The 22,299-nt window shown below is 39.3% G+C and overlaps 1 protein-coding gene across 1 annotated transcript in view; it reads left to right on the top strand.

The window, feature by feature from the left end:
* Positions 1-22,299, top strand: part of LOC127583306 (eukaryotic translation initiation factor 4 gamma 3-like) — a 266,563-nt gene that overhangs the window by 201,643 nt on the left and 42,621 nt on the right. The window contains 4 exon segments of the mRNA XM_052039146.1: positions 1,198-1,371; positions 5,224-5,421; positions 6,078-6,224; positions 10,363-10,599. Of these exon segments, the coding sequence (XP_051895106.1) occupies positions 1,198-1,371; positions 5,224-5,421; positions 6,078-6,224; positions 10,363-10,599 (756 nt within the window).

The following is a 22,299-nucleotide window of genomic DNA, read 5'->3' as shown; positions in this document are numbered from 1 at the left end:
CAGAATGTGACCATTAATGTCATCAGATTGCATTTGGCCTAATTAATCTTTGTCAGCATCAACCTGGTTTTAAAATCCTGTTTTGTGAAGAAATCAAATGTCACAAAGAATAATCTACTTTGTTCGAGAGCAGTCCCGTTTGCATTTATTTGATGACAGTGGTTACAAATTTCTATAGATGTGTGGTGGAGAGCATCCTGACTGGTTGTATCATAGCCTGGTATGGATTCCTTTTTTTTGCACTATTTATTTATTTTTGTAATTTATGTTTTTGTGTCTTTGCAATGTACTGCTGCTGCAAAACAACAAATTTCACATCATGTCAGTGAATAATAAATCCGATTCTGATGTAGACAATTGTGTGGTGGAAGCATACATATCCTCAGTTTGCTGCTGCATTTATCTTCTATCAGGATGTTTTCTAATTGCCTTCAAGCCCTTGGAGGAAAGCCAGCCCCTAAGGATTCACTCTCCTGATTATAATTGAGCATATACCAAACGACAGGAGAACATGTGCCTTTGATACCCAAACCCCAAGTCAAAAAGCTTGCCAATAATTATTCTGGACCAGCAGTCACTTGACAGTAGTCACTTGATTGTATCACCTGTGAGCAGCTGTAATCAGCCTTGAATCACTGCCCCAAGGCAGTTTTAATAAATATACTGTGCTGTTTTGTACTAAGTAACATAGTGCTTGCATTCAAGGAAAATGCAATTTTAACTCTTAAGGCATTAATCAATCTGGAAGTCTTCTCAGAATGCTATGGATGCCAGCATAACTCATTTTTGTTATTCAGGGATGTGGAGTTAAGGTTACAGATGACTCCTGATTTATTTGAAAAATGAAGCAGACTAGAGGGGCTGAATGTTCTAGTCCTGTTTCTTAAGTTGCTGTTACAACTTAACTCTGCTTAACTCTGTGACAAACTTCAAATAGTATTGCAAATTCAACATCATCCATACAGTAAATGAAATCACTGAGGATGGAATTTACACTAAATAATTTGATCATGCACATAGTTGTTTTAAAACCAGAACTATTGATTTTTAGGGTGATTGAAGTCCAATATCTCTCCTTATTATGTGGGTTCTGAGATTTAATTTCTTACTCAGTATCAATGTGTGTGTGTGTATTAGTTTTGTATCAAAGGTCCTTAGGATGCTATTATAAGTTAACAATTAACGTTACTTACTTAGGTGCTAAATGTTGGTCCAAGAAGATCACAGCATGGGCAACGAAGAGAACCAAGGAAGATTATTACAAATATATCTGTAAATGATGATATCCAGTTAAAGAAGTCTGAGAATGCATGGAAGCCCATATTAAAACGAGAAGAAGTCTCTGATGACTCTGATGTGCAAAAAACACAGGTTGGATTAAAAACAAACACATATTTAGGTCTAAAATGAGCAACAGTGGCAATTAACTGAGCTGAATTTCCAGAAAATATTGTATCTTTTTATTGGAATGCGTAAGAATTAACTGAAGTCAGAAGGCCTTTTGAAATGTAATTTTTATATAAGATAAGATATCTTTATTAGTCACGTGTACATTGAAACGCAGTGAAATACATCTTTTTGCGTAGTGTTCTGGGGGCAGCCCACAAGTGACGCCACGCTTCCAGTGCCAACATAGCATGCCCACAACTTCCTAACCCGTACGTCTTTGGAATGTGGGAGGAAACGCAGACACTGGGAGAACGTACAAACTCTTTACAGACAGTGGCCAGAATTGAACCTGGGTCGTTGGTGCTGTAAAGCGTTACGCTAACCGCTACACTACCGTGTTGTTGAGTTCTTATGTGTCTCTGAGTGAGAGAGTAGGATGCCCCATAATCACTGGAGTTTAAAAGAAAAGGTGACTTAATAAAACACCCCAAATTCTTATGTCTCTTGACATTGTATATTAAGAGACTGTCTTGAATTTCTGTAATGTCCGGAACATGAGGTCATTGTGTCAGGATAAGGCTTGCATTGTTTAGGTGGATGACAGATTTCTCCGCAGAGATTTGTGATTCTTTGGCTGTGGATGCTCGGTCAAGAATACTCAAAATGGATACTGCGACATTTTGGACTTCACAATACTATGGCAGATGAACACAAAAGAAGGGGGTAGGATAGAATATTGGCCCTATTGAATGGCAGAACAGGCACTAAAGAATACTGCAGTTTTTCTATTACCAGATTCCCCACTTAATCTCCCCTCTGTGTTCAGTCTGACGTGGATTGAAAATCTCATTGAGTATTTTGCAATACATGTCTTTTCCTTCCTGTTGTGAAAGTACCTTTTGATATCTCTACCGATTGGTAAATAGGAATGCATTTTTCTTTTAGCACTTGTCATTGTCTTAACAAAAATATCGGTGAGGTTATAAAGTGCATCTTAGAAAAAGTTTTCTTCAAAATGTTTAAGTACTTAAAGTTTGAGTTTCAGGGTATTCAGTGCTTAGGTTAAGCAATGGTGGAAGTAAGGTGGAATGGCTCACCTGTGGTGCACATGTAAGAAGAATCTGACATTGGTTCCCTTAGTGGATTTGGAGACTCTGTGTTGGACCTCTCCAGCACTTTAGCCTGCTGTAAGTAGTCTCTGAAGCATACAAGAGGACAGTACTTCAGGCGCAAGACTGTTATCCACCCCACTCATGAATCACCAAAGTGATCTAGAAGTAACTCCAAATGGTATCTCTATCGAATTAGAGGTTTTGATCTTGGAACACTCACAGAAGGTGCTGGTGTATGTCATCATTGATCTCTGCCTTTGCTGAGAGGTGGCTCTTGAAATCTGGAAAGTAATCCATATTTTCCAAGGTGTTGCTATTGGATCTTTATTATTGGAGAGAGGGAGATGTTATGTGGCAGGTTCAGATTGGTAGAGGATATTTATTGCCGCCTGTTATTGTAACAACATAAGAAAGTAAAGCAGCGGGAGGCCATTTTACCCTGAGGCACCATTCAATAAGATTGTTTGAACCACCTCCCTCTATTAACCCAAATCACTTGATTTCCTTAATATTTGAAAACCAATAAATCTGTGTCTTGAATGTACAAAATGATTGACTCTTTGCAGCTCTCCCAGATAGAGAATTCCAAAATTCACAACCTCCCAGGTGAAGGAATTGCTTCTTGTGTCCATCCTGAAAGGCCCACCCCTTATTTTGAGACTTGCATCCCTGGTTCTATACATTCCTTCCAGGGGTGTCACCATTCCTGCATCTATTTCATCAAGCCCCCAAAGAATTATGTATATTTCAAAAAGATCATCTCTAATTCTTCTAAATTATAGAAGTATAGACCCAATGTACTTAATCCCACTTGATAGGATAATTCCTCCTATCCCAGGAAGCAACCTGGTAAACCTTCTCTGTCACAAGTATAGCCTTCCTTGGACCTGTAATAGTATTCCATATTTCTAGTATTCTAATACAGTCCTCATGCCCATCAGCTCTTCAGAGGAGCTATCTTTGCAGTCTTGGCAAACCAACAGATGTAGTTTTATTTGAAGGAATGCTTTTAAGGACACATTTTGTGACTGAAAGTACCATGTCAGTTGAGCGACAATTAAGATCTTGAACTCAGTTGAGATCCAGGTAACAGTTTAATTTATTAGCACGTGATCCAATGCAGTTTACATGCCTCATTCAGCCAACCTGCTTTACATAAATAATACAGATACTCTGTCTTTGGTTACAAAAATTTTCAGTTCATACAACGTGGAAATAATCTTCAGACCACTGAGCGCACCCCAGCCATCAAACACCCATAATATACACTAATCCTCCGCTAATCCCATTTTCTTTTATTCTCCTCATGTTCCCAACAACTTTCTCCCAACCCTTCCACCCCCACTGCTATTCCCCAGATTCTACCACTAATATACACCCTAGGGGCAATTGTACATTGACCAACTAATCTACCAACCTGCACATTTTTGTAATGTGAGAGGAAGCACCCACACAGTCATAGGGAGAACACAAATGCTACACTCGGTGAGGTTGCTAGAGCTGTGAGGCAGACTACATGTTGAAACTCTCCAGTCCAGCACCCTTGGGTCCTGACTGGTGCTGGACCACAGGAATTGCTTCCGATCATCTTCCTCTGAACGGGACAACTATTCTTCTTTAAGTATAGACACTCCCTGGGTCAAGTTAGAGTTCCGAGAAGTTTCTGTAAGTCCGAAACTCTGTTTGCTAAGGTCACAAAAATTGCACTGGTAGGTTAATTAGCTGCGGGTCAGTACAGATCTTAGTTAATTTTAGATCTTAGTTAGAATTACTTGATTAGTATAGATCTGTATTATAGATTCAAAACATGCCAAACTGCGGGAGTTTCTGGACTATGAGAATGCTGGACTAGAGAGTTTCAACCTTTATTTATTGGTTGCGCCACTGTGCCATCCTAAGCTTTTCTCCATAGCTGCTGGCCCTCCTTTCCCTCCATTTATATACAAGTACAGGGATGGGAAACTTGACCAGGTTATTCAGAGCACATATTTCTTAAAGGGGTACTGTCCCTTGATTTATTTCATTCTTCTCCCAACTGCCCACTTCCTTTGCCCTTTTCCCCAAGCCATGCAAGGCAGTTGCGATATTCTTGTATCCATTTCTTTGCAATAGAGAGAGAACTGCTGTGGGTAAATTTTGGCTTGTCAATTTACCATAATTTGTTCAAATTCTTATTTCCATTAGAAGTTAAAATATGTGCAGCATTGAGTTATGAGTAAGTACCATGCATAATGTTATGAATCATTGAGGTGTACCTAGGGTAAATTATAGTCTTTGGCATGTTGCCAACATACTTGTGTGTTTTTCACTTAGAGTTATAGCAGTGGTATGCTGTTGATGAACAAAAATTGAGCTTTGACAGATCCTGAAAGTCTTCTCTGAAGGACTTGAGTGTAATTCTTTGGCATTGGAGTTGGAGGTCAATACTTAAAGAATTGTCCAGTGAATTGGACTGTAAAAAATAGCCATGCTTCAATCCTGTCTCCTCTGTACTACTGACTCCATCTTCGTATTAATTCTGTCATTGTGGAATGGGTTCTGTGAAGTGAAGCTTCAAGACCACATGAACAGCAAGTTACTCATTATCTTTGTTACTATATTGTAATGCTTTACAATTCAGTCATCTTAAACTCAATGTATGCCATTTATTTTGTTGAATTAATATACAGCCCAAATTTGCTCTCAATTATTGTTATTGACATGATTTTTATACTCATTCCAGGAACTATTCCGACGAGTAAGAAGCATCCTGAATAAGCTTACGCCACAAATGTTTCAACAATTGATGAAACAAGTTCAGGAGTTGACTATAGACACGGAGGAGAGGCTGAAAGGGGTTATTGACCTGGTATTTGAGAAAGCGATTGATGAGCCTAATTTCTCAGTAGCATATGCCAACATGTGTCGCTGCCTCACAATGGTAGGTCAACAAACATCAATAAATACATTTTACATCTGCGTACTGATATTTTGAAAACTCCAAATCTGAATTTTTTTTGATTATTTTAAACATCCAAAGAGCAGCATGTGCATTTTCAAAATGCATTTTTAATATTGCCAAAATGCACTTTTGTTCTTTGGCTTAGCTAATCTAACTGGCTAGTATATATTGTAGGTAACTGAGAAATTTGTACAGGAATAAGAATTAACCTGTAGCAACATAATTACCAGGCTAGGTTAATCAATATTGATCTGTGACGAAACAAAGACCTATATACAGTAACTGCACATCATATTCTGTGGATATGATAATTTCCCACTGGTGAAATGTTCACTAAAATGTCATGGTGTGAGTGAAACTGATCAATTACTAGAATTTGAAAATAAAAGTACTGAAGTTTTCCACCAATTGTTAAATATTTGTTGTTCAAAATCGTCCTACTCAGAGTCATGTTTTTTTAAACCAATGAGGATTTGAGGATGTCACTAATTTTACAACTGTAACTCAAAAAATTGATAAAAATTGTAGTTACTGTATTTCCTCTAAAAATTCATGTATATAAAGGGACTGCAACTACCATAGTTTTGTATTGTGATCTCTACAATGAATGATGTGAGAATTGTTTCTATTCACAGTTGAAAGTCCCAATGTCAGATAAGCCAGGTGCCTCGGTGAATTTTCGTAAGCTACTCCTAAATCGATGTCAGAAAGAATTTGAAAAGGACAAAGCAGATGATGTTGTCAATGAGAAGAAGCAGAAAGAGATTGATGCTACTGCTAAAGTAAGAAGTCTTGACATATGTTTATGTGGTGTGTCTGATAAAAACGATTTTTCTTTTTACTGCTTGTAAGTGACTTGAACACCATTGTAACTCATTGCTAGCTGTCTTTTCTGTAAGCTAACCGAAATGATGCATTCTAGTGGTGTTTAAACAAAATTTAGGCAAACCTAAACTGAAGGTTCTCTTGGTGCTTTTGTTTAAACAAAAAGCTATTTTATAATTTATTTCAAAGACAAAAATCTAGGCTGACACTTGTGCTGAGGGAATATTGCACAGATGAAGGTGCTGACTTTGATAAGACATTGTACAGAAGCTCCGTCTGACCTCTTGGGTGGAGGTTGGAGGTTCCATGGCATTATTTCAAGGAAATGTATGGCCAATTCTCATACTTCAATCATTGTAACTACTGAGGATCACATTGCTGTTTGTGACAGCTTGCTATCTGTTAATAGGCTGCCTTGCTTCTTATAAGTATGACAGCAAGTTGAAGTGTTGAGACTTAGAACTGTTCGGGAGCAATTTGAAAGACTCGTGAATGGTGCCAGATTAGACTAAATTTTCTGAAGTAACTCTGCTGAAATTGTAAATCATGGCATGAAGGAGCTTAAGTCATAAACCCACAACCTCATAATCCTTATCTGAGAAGAGGAGAATGTGCTAAGGAATCCGAAGGACCTTAGGTAATTGTACAATCTTTAAGAAAGATGACAAATCCAACTGCAGTAATTACAGGGATGTCTCCCTGCTGTCTGCCACAAGGAAAGCTATTGCCAAAATTCCCTTTAACCATCCCCTCCCAGTGGCTGAAGAGTGGCTTCCCAAATTGAGTATAGATTCCATCCATCCAGTGGACATGATCTTCACCATGTAACAGCTTGAAGAGAAATGCAGAGAATTGGCTCTGGAGCATAGTCCTCAAATCTATCTGGCTGTAGAAATTTGTCTCCATCTGCTTTTACTTCATGCTGGTGTGCAAACCATGATCCCAACCAAAGGGTGCACGCAGAGTCAATCTCAGTGGATACCGTCAGGCAAAGCTGCATTGTTGCCCCAACACATTTTCAGTCTTTTTTGCTGCAGTGCTGCACTTTAGCTCCACTGCAAAAGAAAGGTCATTGGAGCTGATGTACAGGACAAATGAGAAATTGTTTAACATACAGTACCTGTACTGCAGAGCCAAAGTCACCTCAACTCAATAGTTAAGCAGATGCTTGCACGTGTGCATGTTTGGCAGCTAAACTCCAAATCGTTGACTCGTACACTGAAGCATATGAGAGGATAGGCTCTGTACGTGACATTCTCAGGACAAAGATCCTGTCTTTGTACAATGCTATGCTTTGACAATTAAGGTATATATCAATACACTGAAAAACATGGACGACTTCCCATATTTGAGGAGCCACGTCTCAGTAAAAGCTGACTTGGAGAATGAAATGCACCAATTGCCTGCAGTATGCCAACACAGTCTTCAGTCGATTGAGAAAAAAGTTGCTTGAAGATCAAGACCTCAAGTCTGGCATGAAACTCGTGGTCTGTTTGGCAGTGATGATCCTTGCCCTCCTTTATGCTTCTGAGACATGTACCACCTAGAGCAGGTAAATTAAGGCTCTGTAAAGATGTTGCCAACACCTTCTCAGCAAAACCTTCCAAATCCACTGGTAGGATAACTGAACCAACGTCAGCATTCTCTCCCAGGTCAACATACCCAGTTGCACACAGTTGGCTCCGCAGGCAGACCATGTCATTTGCTTGCCTGACATCAGACTCCTAAAGTCACTACAGTATTCTGAGCTCTGTTACAGGAAGAGATTACCAGGCAGATAGATGAAAAGATTCAAGAATGTTATTAAAGCCTCCTTGAAAATGCAACATCTTGACTGACTCCTGGAAATCTCTGAAGACACAAGACTGCAGATGCTAGAATCTGGAGCAACAAATGATCTGCTGAAGGAACTCAAAGGGTCAAGCAGAATCTGTGGGGGGAGAGGGGAGAAGCTATTGTCTATGTTTTGGGTGGAAACCCTGCATCAGGTGAGTGGAGATGGCTAGTATAAAGTAGAGAAGGGGAGTGGTAAGACAGAGGCCAGAGGTGATTGGTGAACTGTGGGGGGTTGCGGCATTGGTTAGATGACAGGCAGATGGAGCCGGGGAGGGGAGGGGAAGGGAAGGCATAGAGTTGGGAGACAGGCAGGTGGATTATGGAGGCAGTCAAAAAAGAGGAAGATGAAGCCAGGAGGGGGGAACAGAGGATGAGGATGGAGGTGAGGGTGGGGACAGCTGCTGGAGGGTGCTAAACAGGAACACAAAGGCTACCCATGCTGGAATCTGATAAGGAAGGAAGCTGATAATGGGAACCATTAGAGGAGAGGTGAAGGGCAGATGGAAACAGGACCAGATGGGGGAGTGGGGGGAGAGCCAGTGGGTGAAATGTGTTAAAATTTATTTTTAGGTCTCAAGTTTCATGTTGTATGAGCGGTACCTTTAGCTTTTAATAGGCACTGGTAAAGTAGCACCTGCTTGTATTTATACCATAAGCAAAATAATTGCAAGTAAGTCTACAGTAAAATTCACCCACAATGAAAGGAAAATATCTAGTGCTCCAATACGTAAGCAACAGTGGCACCATCAGCCAAGCTGAACATAGTGCACAGCATGACAGGATTCTCCAAAGATCTTACAAATCTTCAGTCTTCCACAACAATCTTTGCAATATTCCCAGTCCCTTATTCATTCAGTAAAGTGTTTCCTGATTGTGGATGAGTAACTTTGCTGCCATGAAATTGGAATCTACCAAAGGAGGAGTAAATTTGAAAAGCCTCAAATAAAATACACAGCTTTGGTTCTTAATGAGTGGTAAAAGGTGGTGAACTGCTTGTGCTTGCTTTGCAGTTTAGCCTTGGAACTTCATGTAACTATAGTTATTGTGTTTGTATTTCTGACTTTCTTAGTCATACGAAAGACAAGGAGGTGTAGATGCCTGGGTAATATCACCAGATATCTCGCCTCCAATAGCAATTTAAATTGGTTTTGAGCATGATAAATCTCAGATGAAATTGATTTTATTAACAACAGCTTGCATTTACATTGCATGTTTATTGCAGGAACTCATCCCAATGTTCTTCAGAATATCATAATTAATATTGTACCTAGATGACTGAAGAAATGTTGGGAGAATTAAGTGCAAGGGACACTGAGTTCTCTGTCAGAGAATGAGACAGTAGCAGGAAATATGAAATCACTCCTTTTAATCACTTAATCTGGTTAGCTGGTGCTCTTTGGGTTATAATGTAAAATATGTTCACCGGAATGAATTGATCTTTGTTGTTGCAACTTTCAAACTTTAAATTTTTAGTGCATTTTTGAGATGTTTCAAAATACATTTGGCCAGCCAATCCCTCCAATGCAAGAACTATTTGGAATTTTCCTTGATAATCAGTGGGGAGAGGAACTTAATTAGACTTCGACAAATGTTACGAGTTGCTCACTAAATATGCCCCTCACCAAAAGTATTCATTTTTCTTTGGAAATAACTTGTTTTGCTTCTGAACAATTTTAGCTGTTGTTTGTTATTTAGCTGTAAAATGTATAAAAGTTAATTTGCAAATTTGCTAGTAGCTAGTTCCTGCAATGTGTGCTTTGTTAAATGTCACATTTGAGTGAGTAGCATCGTTCAAATTCAAGACATGTATTTAGAAGTGGTTTTAAACTTGATGGCAATAGCAAGAGTAAAAATAAATAATTTATAACTGCAACGAGAAATTTAGTCAAATATAAGCATTCCTTGAATTACAAATGTTTTTTATCTCAGTTTTTATAACAGCATTTTTTTTACTCTTTAGGGTATGTGTGTGTCCTTAATTTATAAATCTACTTTTCACAATAATGAATAGCTCACCACTTGCTGTCATTGAAATAAGCTGCATCAAATACTGACAATGCATTTCACCCAACCTTTTGATTTACAGAATTTATCTTTAACAGCATCTTTTACAGGAATGCAGTCCTTTCATAAATCAAGGATTATGTATACAATATAAATAGTACAAATTACTAGAAAAATTGGAAGTACCTGATTGTCAGCTCCCAATTTACTTTTAACTTGTTATATGTGACAATTCATGTTTTCTATCTTCTGCAGACGGAAGAGAGGTCCAGGCTTCAGGATGAGCTAGAAGAATCCAAAGACAAGGCTCGTAGAAGGTCCATTGGAAACATTAAGTTTATTGGTGAACTGTTCAAACTTAAAATGTTAACAGAAGCCATCATGCACGACTGTGTTGTGAAACTACTAAAAAACCATGACGAGGAGTCATTAGAATGTTTATGTAGGTTATTAACTACAATTGGCAAGGACCTCGACTTCGAGAAAGCAAAAGTAAGTGGACATGGATTTTTTTTAAGGCGTTTTGTGAAATAGTGGACTTGAGTGGTATTCTCATTAACCTTATTAAGTAGTAACCTACTGTTTGCTGCTTAAAATATAGTTAAAGATCTGAATCAAAGCAACATTGACCCAAAAGCACAAGCCTTTGCTTAAACATTTATTGGCAGGCTCAGGCTTCCAGTGTTTCACTAACTTGAGAATCATGAGTTGATGCCTTGTCAAATATTACTCAAATTGCAACTACAAATGATGTTGGTGTTATGAGATTTACAAAATTTCCAAAGCAGTTCATTTTTAAATACAAAATAAAGGAAATGCTAAGGCTGTTGTTTTTGCTCGGGTTGTTCTCTGCTAAAGAGGTTGAGAGGATATTTGGTAGAGATCTGCAAATTGATGATGGGTTTAGATGGGGTAAAGTGGAGAGAGGCACACCTTTGATCTGGAGCTCACTGCACGTAGGGGTAGTGGAAACAAAGTCATTCAGGTCTTCCAAATAATGTTTAGATAACATGAGTGAAAATAATTTGCAGTGGAATGAGACTAAATGCTCAACAGTGAGGCAGCTTGGACTCAATTACCAAATAGACACATCCTGTGCTGTAGCAATTGTATTATTCTCTTCTACTAACAAGTATGATGCAAACATTAGTTAGTTGAGATGGCCATTTTCAGGACTCCCTTGTATATACTGTTTTGTGTTGAATAGTTTCGAGTTTCTCCATTGTTCAAGTAGCAGTTCAAGTAGCCTACATCATGCAATCCTTAACAAGATGGTGAACTTTATTTAAATATGTCAAGGCTAACTTGGTAAAAGTACTTCTTATTGTTTAGTTATACCACCACTTTACATACCCGTTTTATTTTAGCAGCTGCAACAATAGTTTTGATAATAAGTGCAACACGAGTAGAGAACTTCCATCTGAATGCTGGATCTATTGAGTTAACATGAAACCAATCAGGATAGCAATAAGGTCACAGTGTTATTGGACTGGGAAGGAAGATAGTCAATTGTGTGACCATGCTTGAATGATTTTTTGTTTGAATATTTAATGAAGGATAGGGTTGGGTTTGGGGTGCATTTCCAATATCTTCAAAGTAAAATGGTGACTGACATTCATGATCTAGTGTCAACAAGAACAGAATCACTTCTACATGGTCCTAGAGGATACTTAGAATTGTACACAGAAATGATTGGAGTCAGAGACATGGACACTTCAGTCCTGAAAGTTCTCTTGACAGCTGGACTGATCTAAGCTTGATTGCCATTGGGTATCAGTCAGCCTAAGTGTTCCATTGGTTAGAAACAGATGAATCATTTATCTCTAACTCCTCATTCAGATAGTTCACCTGAAGTCACTGTTCAGTCTTGCATGTTGTAATGGTAACTGAAGTAAAGGAAACCTGAAGGGATATATAAAAACAGCACCGGATATGTTCTCAGAAACAGTGACTAGAGACATTGCCAGCAAAATTTAACGAGCAGAACGGCACAGAATAAAAACTAGCTTAAATCAAAAAAAATCTGAGAGTTAAGGTGTGGTTTTCTTATTCAAGTGATGTAGGTGTAACTGATAGGCAGTTCCTTGAAGATGTAGTGAGCTGTCTTCTTGAATTACTCCAATCGTACTGGGGAAGATATTCCATAGTTGGGACAGAATGCCTGGAATTTACCCAGTGACAATAAAGGAACAGTAAAACGAAATACTGCATATTCTGGAAATCTGAAAGAAAAACTGAATATACTAGAAATACACATGTCAGATGAAGTATAGAAGGAGAAACAAAGTTAACTTGTCAGGTTGAAGACCTTTCTCTGTCAGAACTTGGAAAACTCAGAAATCAAACATGTTAGAAAAAGATAGAAGTCAGTTTAGGGAATGTCTGTGATCGGATGAAGATCAAGAGAAACTGTGATGCAGATGATGGTGCTGCTGCCTCTCCTCCGACCCAGCACAAGGGTTCCCATTGTCGTCACCATGCCAACCTGTATGTTCAATGTAATTTCCACCACTTTCAATGTGATGCCATCACACTCATCTGCCTTTTCCCTATCCTTTCAGAAGAAGCCATTCTGATGCTCTGATTCACTCTTCCATCTCTATCAATGCTCACTTCCCTTCCATTGCCACCCCATACAAGATGTGACACCTTCCCTTATACCTCTTCCCTTCTCACCACAAGGACCCAAATACACCTTACAGGTGAAACATCAATTCACTTGTGCTTCTAATTTAGTGTATTCGATGTCCCTGATCTGGTCTCCTCTATATAGGAGACACCAGGTGCAGAAATAATAACTGCTTTGCATGAATGTTCCTAGTCCCCTACAAGCCTTTGCCTGAATGTTAACCAGGTCTTCCTGCATAGAAACACAGACCACTGATGAGCTGTGAATGGAGCTAAGTACTATGCAATCAAGCATACTGTGCCATTCAGTAAGATAATGACTCAGCTGATCGTGACCGCAACACCACTTTCCCCATTGTTTCTCCATTATCCCTTGACTTCTTCATAGTTCAGATATTTACCATCTCTACATTGAATGCATTCTGTGGGTCCACACTTCTCTGGGTAGAGAATTCCAAGATTCTTAACCTATGAGAAGAGCTATGCCCCCTAGTTCTGGATACCCCACAAGAATTGTCCTCAGAATCCTTAAGTTTAAATAAGATTAACGCTCATTCTTCTAAGCTCCAGTGTGTATTGCCCCAGCCTGTTAAAATGTCTCTTGCATCAACCCCTTCATCCTAGGTATCAGCTTAGTGAACCTTCTCTGCCTCCAATGCAAGTATATTCTTTCTTAAAAATGAAGAAAAAAAACTGTATGCAGTACTCCAGATGAGATCTTGCCAGCACCTTGTAAAATTACATCAACTCTTCCCTGATATTACGCTCCTTAACCCTTGCAGAAAAGGACATTCCATTAGCTTTCCTAAATATTTACATACCTGCCTGCCAGTCCTTTGTTTCATGTACCGGCCCCCCCCCCCCCCCACCTTTTTATTGCAATATTTTGTAGTTTCAGTCCACTTAAATTATTTGCATTCTGCCTTCCAAAGTGGATAACCTCACATTTCCCCACCTTTTTTTCACCTGCCATCCTCTTGCCCACTCATTAAAACTATCTTTATTCCGTTGCAGACTCTTTGCATCCTCCGCACATCCTGCTAACCAAGCACTGATTCTTGTGGCGCTGCACTATTTACCCATTGCCAATCCAAAAATGACTTGATTTATCCTGACTGTGTGTTTTCTGTTGGTTGGCCACTCCCCATCCCATGCCATTACGCTGAACCCCTTGTGCAAACATTAACAAATGTCTTCTGGATATCCAAATATCTTGTGTCTGCTTGTTCTTTATCCACCGTGTGTTTTACGTCCTCAAACAGCTGAAAATAGTTTAGAGGAGTTCTATCTTTGCTCTGTCTAGGACGAGGGGGTGAAAGCAGAGGTGCAGAAAATAGTTGAGATCTGGTCAAAGGCTCTGTCAATTATGGTAGAGGGAAAGCCATGGTTCAGGAAGAAACAGATCATGTTTGACAATATCCACCAGCTGTAACAAGATTGGTATTGGTTTATTATTGTCACTTGTACCGAGGTGCAGTGAAAAACTTGTCTTGCATGCCGATCGTACAGGTCAATTCATTACACAGTGCAGTTACATTGAGTTAGTACAAAGTGCATTGAGGTAGTACAGGTAAAAACAATAACAGTACAGAGTAAAGTGTCACAGCCACAGAGAAAGTGCAGTGCAATAAGGTGCAAGGTCACAACAAGGTAGATCGTGAGGTCAGAGTCTATCTCATCGTATAAGGGAACTGTTCAATAGTCTTATCACAGTGGGATAGAAGCTGTCCTTAAGCCTGGTGATATATGCCTTCAGGCTCTTGTATCTTCTATCTGATGGAAGAGGAGAGAAGAGAGAATGACCCGGGTGGGTGGGGTCTTTGATTAGAATTCCACCACCAGACGTGTCTTCCCCTCCCCTCTTTCAGTATTTCTGAGGGATTGTTTCCTTCATGAATTATTGGTCAGCTCTTCTATCCCTAACAACCATAGCACTTTCCCATGCAGCCATAGGAGATGCAATATCTGTATAGTTATTCTTCCCTTCCCACCATCCAGGGTCCCAAAATATTCTTTTGGCAGCAATTTGCTTACATTTTCTTCAATCTAGTGTACTGCATTCATTGTTCACAATATGGTCTCCTTTACATTGGAGAAAACAAAAACACAGATTGGGTGACCGCTTTGCAGAGCACCTATCTTCTGTTCACAGGGGTGACCATGAACTTCGTGTTGTCTGCCAAGTTAATTCACCATCCCACTCCCAGTTTGACCTATCTGTCTGTGGCTACCTGAAATATTACAATGAAGCACAGTACAATTTTTTAAAATTACATTTCTTGATATTTCATGGATGAATTGAATTGACTGAGACTGACTTAAGTGACACGTCATCTACTGGGCATTTACTACTGAAATCTTTCAGATTTATCTTTTGCTTGCCATGATAGGCATGTTGCTGGATCCACTTCTTGTTAATTGTTTAATATTGGCCACCGCCATTTATATCGGGGTTTGACAGGACTGCGGACCTTTGACTTGATGTGTCAGTTGTGAGATTGTTTAACACTGCCTATAGCATATTGCTTCCACTGCTTGATATGTAGCTTTCCAAGGCAAGCATTCAGTTTTAGATGCATCTTTTGGTGTTTTTGGAATGCTCTACTATACTCACTGAACCAAGGCTGGTCCATTGAATTGATTGTACTATTAGAGTGAGGGAAAAGCCAAGCTGTTTAGATACAGATTGTGGTACAATAGCAATGTGCTGCATCTGTGTACCCAGCTTTGAGCTTCTAGATCTGTTCTACATCTATCCCATGAAGTGTTGTGAGACCATTTTGCAGGGCATTGAGTATCAATTATACTGTTGTGGGCCCAAAATAATGTCTAAGCAGATAAGGAAAGCAGACGTCACCCAAAATATCGTTAAAGTACTCGGTGGATTTTAACAACATTTTGCTACTTTTATAGTCCTCAGTTGGTTATACTAGTTCTTTTAGTGCCAGACTATTTAATTAAATGAATTGAGTGTTGTTATACTGTTTTGGGACTCATTTCATGATCATGAGTCCAATTCCGTTGTTTGTAATATATGTAAATGACTTGGATGAGAATGTTGGTGATCTGATTAGTAAGTTTGCAGGTGGTATGAAAATTGGTGGAGTTCTAGATAGTGAAGAAGGTTGTCTAAGGATACAGCAAGAAAGTTGCGTGGAGTGGTGAGGGATGGTATTTAATCCAGACAAGTGCGAGCTAATACACTTGGGAGGTCAAATTCAGATAAGATGTATCGAGTAAATAGCAGGGACCTTCGGAGTGTTGATGTACAGAGAGACCTTGGGATGCAAGTCCATAGGTCCCTGTAAGTGGCAATGCAGGTGGCTAGGATAAAGAAAAAGGCATTTGTTATGCTTGCCTTCATAGGTATTGGTATTAGTTTATTATTGTCACTTGTATCGAAGTACAGTGAAAAACTTGTCTTGCATACCGATCGTACAGGTCAATTCATTACACAGTGCATTGAGGTAGTACAGGGTAAAAACAATAACAGGATACAGAGTAAAGTGTCATAGCTACAGGGAAGTGCATTGCAGGTAGACAATAAGGTGTAAGGTCATAACAAGGTAGATTGTGAGGTCAAGAGTCCATCTCATCGTATAAGGGAACCATTCAATAGTCTTATCACAGTGGGATAGACGCTGTCCTTGAGCCTGGTGTTATGTACCATCGGGCTCCTGATTCTTCTGCCTGATGGGAGAGGGGAGAAGAGAGAATGACCCCAGTGGGTGGGGTCTTTGATTATGCTGGTTGCTTCATCAAGGCAGCGAGAGGTCTAGACAGAGTCCATGGAGGGGAGGCTGGTTTCCATGATGTGCTGGGCTGTGTCCACATCTCTCTGCAGTTTCTTGCGGTCCTGGGCAAAGCAGTTGCCATACCAAGCCATGATGCATCGAAATAGGATGCTTTCTACGGTGCATCGATAAAAGTTGGTGAGTGTCAAAGGGGTTGTGCCAAATTTCTTTAGCCTCCTGAGGAAATAGAGGTGCTGGTGAGCTTTCTTGGCTGTGGCACCTATGTGGTTAGACCAGGACAGGCTATTGGTGACGTTCACTCCAAGGAACTTGCAGCTCGCAGCCCTCTCGACCTCAGCACCATTGATGTAGACAGGTGCATGTACACCACCCCCTTTCCTGAAGTCAATGACCTGCTCTTTTACTGACATTAAGGGAAAAGTTGTTGTCATGACACCATGTCACTAAGCTCTCTATCTCCTTCCTGTACTCCGACTCATCGTTATTTGTGATGCGGCCTACTATGGTGGTATCATCTGCAAACTTGTAGATGGAATTAGAGCAGAATCTGGCCATGCAGTCATGAGTATATAGGGGCCATGGGCATTGTGTCTAAGAGTTGGGGTATGTTTCAGTTTTGTTAGAATGCGCATCGATATTGTGTACAGTTTTGGTCACCACACTACAGGAAGGATGTGGTAGCATTAGAATGAGTGTGGAAGAGATTCACCAGGGTGTTTCCTGGAATGGAAGACTGTAGTTATAAGGAGAGATTGGATAAGCTGGGTTTATTCTCACTGGAAAGTGGGAAGCTAATGGGTAGCTTTGTAGAGGTTTATAAAATTATAAGGGCATAGATAGGATAGATAGAATCTTTTTTGCAGGGCAGGGGAGTCTAGGGCACAGGTTTAAGGTGAGAAGGGAGAAGATCTGATGTTTTTCAGAGGATGGCGAATACCTGGAGCGAGCTGCCAAGAGCTGGTAGAGGCAGATACAATTATAACTTTTAAAAGATGCTTGGACAGGTACTTGGATAGGAAGCACATAGAGGGATACAGGCTTAACACAGGCAAATGGGATTAGCGTAGATGAGAGTTACAGTTGGCGTTGGGCCGAAAGGGCCTGTTTTAGTGCTGTATGATTCTCTGGAATACTACTGTGGTCTCACCTTTCTTGTGGTTAGAAAAAAATCCAACTAGCAACGAACAGAAGCATTTTTTGTGATACTGCACAAATATTAACCAGCCCAGATGTGTTACAGTTACAGCTTTTTCCCCACCCACCATGTTTTTTTAAATTAATTTTTAAATTGTAATTTGGAAATAGCTTTTTGTTGTCCATCAAGATATGGTGTAGTGATGCAATGTATTTTTAAACATGCACTCATAATTCTAATCCATTGCTTCTTGGGTGAAGATGTGATATTCAGTCACAAACCAATGATGCATTTCCAAAGATAGTAAGCTGTATGATTGGTAGGTTTGCGAAAGATGAAAATTGGTGGTGGTGTGGATAGCAAGGAAGGTTGTCTGAGGATATGGCAGGATATTTATCAGATGGAAAATTGGTTGAAATGTTGACAGATGGAATTTAATCCCGATGAGTGTGCATTTTGGGATAGGACATGTACAGTAAATGGTAGGGTGCTAAGGAATGTTGATGAACCTTGGGGTTCAAGTACGTAGTTCCCTGAAAGTGGCAACACAAGTAGATAGGTTAGTGAAGGAGGAATATGGCATGTTTATCTTCATAAAGTCGGGGCATAGAATATAAAAGTTGGACATTATGTTGCAACTTTACAAAATGCTGGTTAGACTGCACTTATAATATTCCCTGCAGTTCTGGTCACCACACTACAGGAAGGATGTAGTTGTGCTGGAGGGGGGTGATCCACCAGGATGTCCCCTGGATTGGATAGGCTGCATTTGTTTTCCCTGGAGCAAAGAAGGCTGAGGGCATGACTTGATAAAGGTATATAAAATTACTAGAGGCATAGGTAGGGTTGATAAAAAAAATATTTTTCCCAAAAATAGGAGAACATGGGTTTAAGGTGGGAAGGAGGAGTTTTAAAGGGAATTTGAGATGATTTTTATTTTGCACAGTGAATGTTTAGTATTTAGAACACGCTGCCAGAGGAGGTGGTGGAATCAGATACAATCACTATGTTTAAGGTATATTTAAACAGGCACTTAAATAGGCAAGGCATAGAAGGGTACAGACCTAATGCTGGCAAATGGAATTAATGTAGACGGGCAGAAAGTGTCAGGGTGGATGTAATGGGCAGAAGCATCCATTTCCTTACTGTGCAGTTATGATTCTAATACATTGTCCTGTGCGCTGCCGCGAATTTTTAAATTAAGATTTATCCCTGGAGTTCTGACTGACTGTCCTGGTCTTAAGAAATACTTAAGCCTCTATCTCTATTCACAATAATATTGCCAACAGGAACTAAACAGTCAGAATTGGTTTTGGTCTTAAATATTGCACAATAAAAACCAAAATCTTGGAATTCAATAACCACTGAATTGTTGAATATTTGACCTTCAGTATTCAGAACTATTTTGTTAAGATTTGCAATTATTATCAATTTGCAGCAGCCTGCATATTAATTTGTAATGTTAACAGTACATAAAATTTTTGTAGTGGAGAAATACTTCAAAGAAATTGCATTGTGCAGTATTTTACATGTGATCCAAATTATATCAGAAGTAGTAGTTGGAAAACCTCAGAGATAATTCAAGGCCCAGGAACACAACTTGGATAAATGATGCTAATTTATTTTTGTTTCTGGAAAAACTGCCATTTTGAAAATGTCCTTGGGATATTTTGCATCTATTTCAAAAGCAGAGTCTCTTCTGCCCTATACCTGATCCATAATAGGCAACTTCTACAGTCCAGTATTACCTCAGCATCAGTCAAGAATCTATCTTTGAATCCACGTGCCGTGTAAGTTCTCAACTTTCTGAAGGACATGGAACATGTCCTTCAGTCTTTAAATCTAAAACATCAACATCATCACTGCTGTCTATATTGCCTTTACTTTGCAATAGGAAATGGACATGAGATAAATTTTGCATAATTATTTTACAATTTCAAAAGCTTAAAAGTATTTGTGTAATATAGATAGAATTGTGTCTGATCTTTGAAAGAAAGTATCTGCAAATATTCCACTGAGTTAAAATGGTGAGAAAGTTCAAACAGTGAATTTGGTAGATCTAATTATTAATTTGGTAGCTCAGATGAGAGTGGTGTTTTATTTTCACATCATGTAAGGTCCAATAGTGCAAAAGCATGCTAATTCCTTTGTTATTTATTGTTTCTCATTAATGGGGGTTGGTGCATCCGAGTCATCTAAGAACATAATTTTATTATCTCAATATCTTCATAGCTGCATTGGAGCCTGCCAACCTTTGTTGATGTTGACCATCAGTAATAATCTCCATAAATGTAAAGGGCCAATTATGTGAATATCTTTTTTTTATTGGTCTGGACACACATTTAGCCTCAGCAAGACTTTTTAAAGAAGAATTGGTGGAGAGAGGATAATGATGTACATTTGTCAGCTCCTAAAATCATTTTTTTTTAAAAATACCTACAGTTAATTGAATTAATTGCTGAGGTTTTTGAAACTTAGATACTGGAAATTAAAATCAAAGCTTAAGGCTACAGGAAGAGAGAAGAAGTATACTGCCATCCACTGGAATCAGGATAATTTAATGATTAAGCCATTGAGTGTTGTGGTGAAGGGAGATTTCGATTTAAATTTGAATTAGTAAGCACAGAATCCTGTTCTATTGCTAGCATAAAAATGTTCCTGTTCTAAACAAAAATCATTTATTTTAACCAGATACAGGATAGTCAGCAACATTTCCTGTTAAACCTGTGAAAATGCAGCATTTATTTTTTGCCTTGTGCAAAATCTGTTCTGTTGCCCTGCAGATTTATTCTTGGTCCTGTGGAAGTATTTTTATAGCAATGCTTATCCACCTACAATCTGCACGATTGCCTGTGGTGCATGAGCAAAATAGTTACCTTCAGAATATTCCCATGTGAAATGTATAACTAATTAAAATGTTTGTAGAATTGTGTGAGCCAGGAATCGTACCTATGCACATAAATAACATTTAAATTAGAACTTCATGAAGAAACAAATCCCTTTCATCAGATATTGGCCTCAATTCCTACTTCAGTGTTGAAATCTTTAGTACTTGGAAGTGCATTTAATTCTTAATTGCATAACACTTAACAGTTGGTGTATTTTACTGGTTGCTGAATAATCAACATCTTTTGAACTCATTGTTTACCTTTGGATTTGGAGTTAGCTTCTCAAAAGGCACACAACTTGAGTAATTCAACACAGGAAAAAGGCCCTTCAGTCTGCAAGGTCTGTGCAAAACATGATGCTGAAGTAAAATAATTCTCTTCTGCTTGTACGTGATCCATATCCCTCCACTCCCTGCATATTCATGTGTCTATCTAATAGCTACTATCATATCTGCTTTCACCACTCCCCCGGCAGCCCTCTCCAGGCACCTCGCACTCTGTGTATATATTTTTTAAAAAACTTGCCCTGCCCATCTCCTTTATACTTCCCCCTCTCACCTTGAATGCATGCCCTCAACCATAGGAAAAATATTCTGACTTTCTACCCTATCTATCTCTCCCATAATCTTATAAACTTCTATCAGGTCTCCCCTAGGCCTCTGACGTACCAGAGAAAACACCTAAGTTTGTCCAATCTCTACTTATAGCTCATACCCTCCAGTCCAGGCAGCATCCTTGTAAATGTCTTCTGCACTCTCTCCAAAGCCTCCACTTTCTTATTGTAATGGGGCAACCAGAATCACACATACTACTTCAACTGCAGCCTAGCCAAAGTTTTCATATAGCTGCAACATGACTTTCTGACTCTTGTACTCAATGCCCCGACCAATGAAGGCAAGCATGCCATATGCCTTCTTTACCACCCTATCTACTTGGTTGCCCCTTTCAGTGAGCTATGGACTTGGAGCCCAAGATCCCTCTGAACATCAATACTGTTCAATGGTCCTGCCATTAACTATATAAATTCTCCTTGCATTAGACCTCCCAGAGTGCAACACCTCACACTTGCTCAGATTAAATTCCATCTGCCATTTCTCCACCCATATCTGTAACTGATCTATATTCTGCTGTATCCTTTGACAGCCCATCTACACTGTCCACGATTCCACCAATCATTTGCAAACTTACTAACCCACCCATCTACATTTTCACCCAAGTCATTTATATATTATCACAAACAGAGGCCTCATCACCAATCCCTGCGGAACACCACTGGTCACAGACCTCCAGCCAAAATAATACCCTTCCATTGCTCCTAATAAATTTGAAACTTATTTCCTCTAATCATAGCTCAGTCTGGTTCATCTGTTAAATAATGAGTTATTTTAAGTAATGAGTTTCAGCTCCAAATGGCAGATCAGGAAGCATTCGGTGGAGAGAGAAACAAACTTAATGGTTCAGGGCAATGGCCTTTCATCAGATTTGGAGAAGTGAGAAAACAAGTGTATTTTAAGTTGTTGTGAGCTGTTTTCACACTCCAGCTCTGAAGAAGGGTCATTGACCTGAAACTCTTGTTTCTCTTCCTACAAGAGAATATAAGAAGCTGTGCTCCATCTCTGTTGCTGGTGTTTCATTGTCTTCTTTTTGAAGGATGTCCCTTTTTTTCTTGAGTATCCTCAGTTAAGGACAAGGCACCAAACAGCAGGGTTCCAAACCTTTGTCATTGTGAACAAACAGTTAATTGCACCTGTCCCTGTTTGGAAAAGAACTTGGAGCATAGCTGGGC

This window comes from Pristis pectinata, chromosome 26 (genome assembly GCF_009764475.1).
Source record: "Pristis pectinata isolate sPriPec2 chromosome 26, sPriPec2.1.pri, whole genome shotgun sequence".
In the NCBI taxonomy this organism is placed as follows: domain Eukaryota; kingdom Metazoa; phylum Chordata; class Chondrichthyes; order Rhinopristiformes; family Pristidae; genus Pristis; species Pristis pectinata.
The sequence above is the reverse complement of the archived record's forward strand: the minus strand, read 5'-3'. Positions and strand labels throughout refer to the sequence as shown.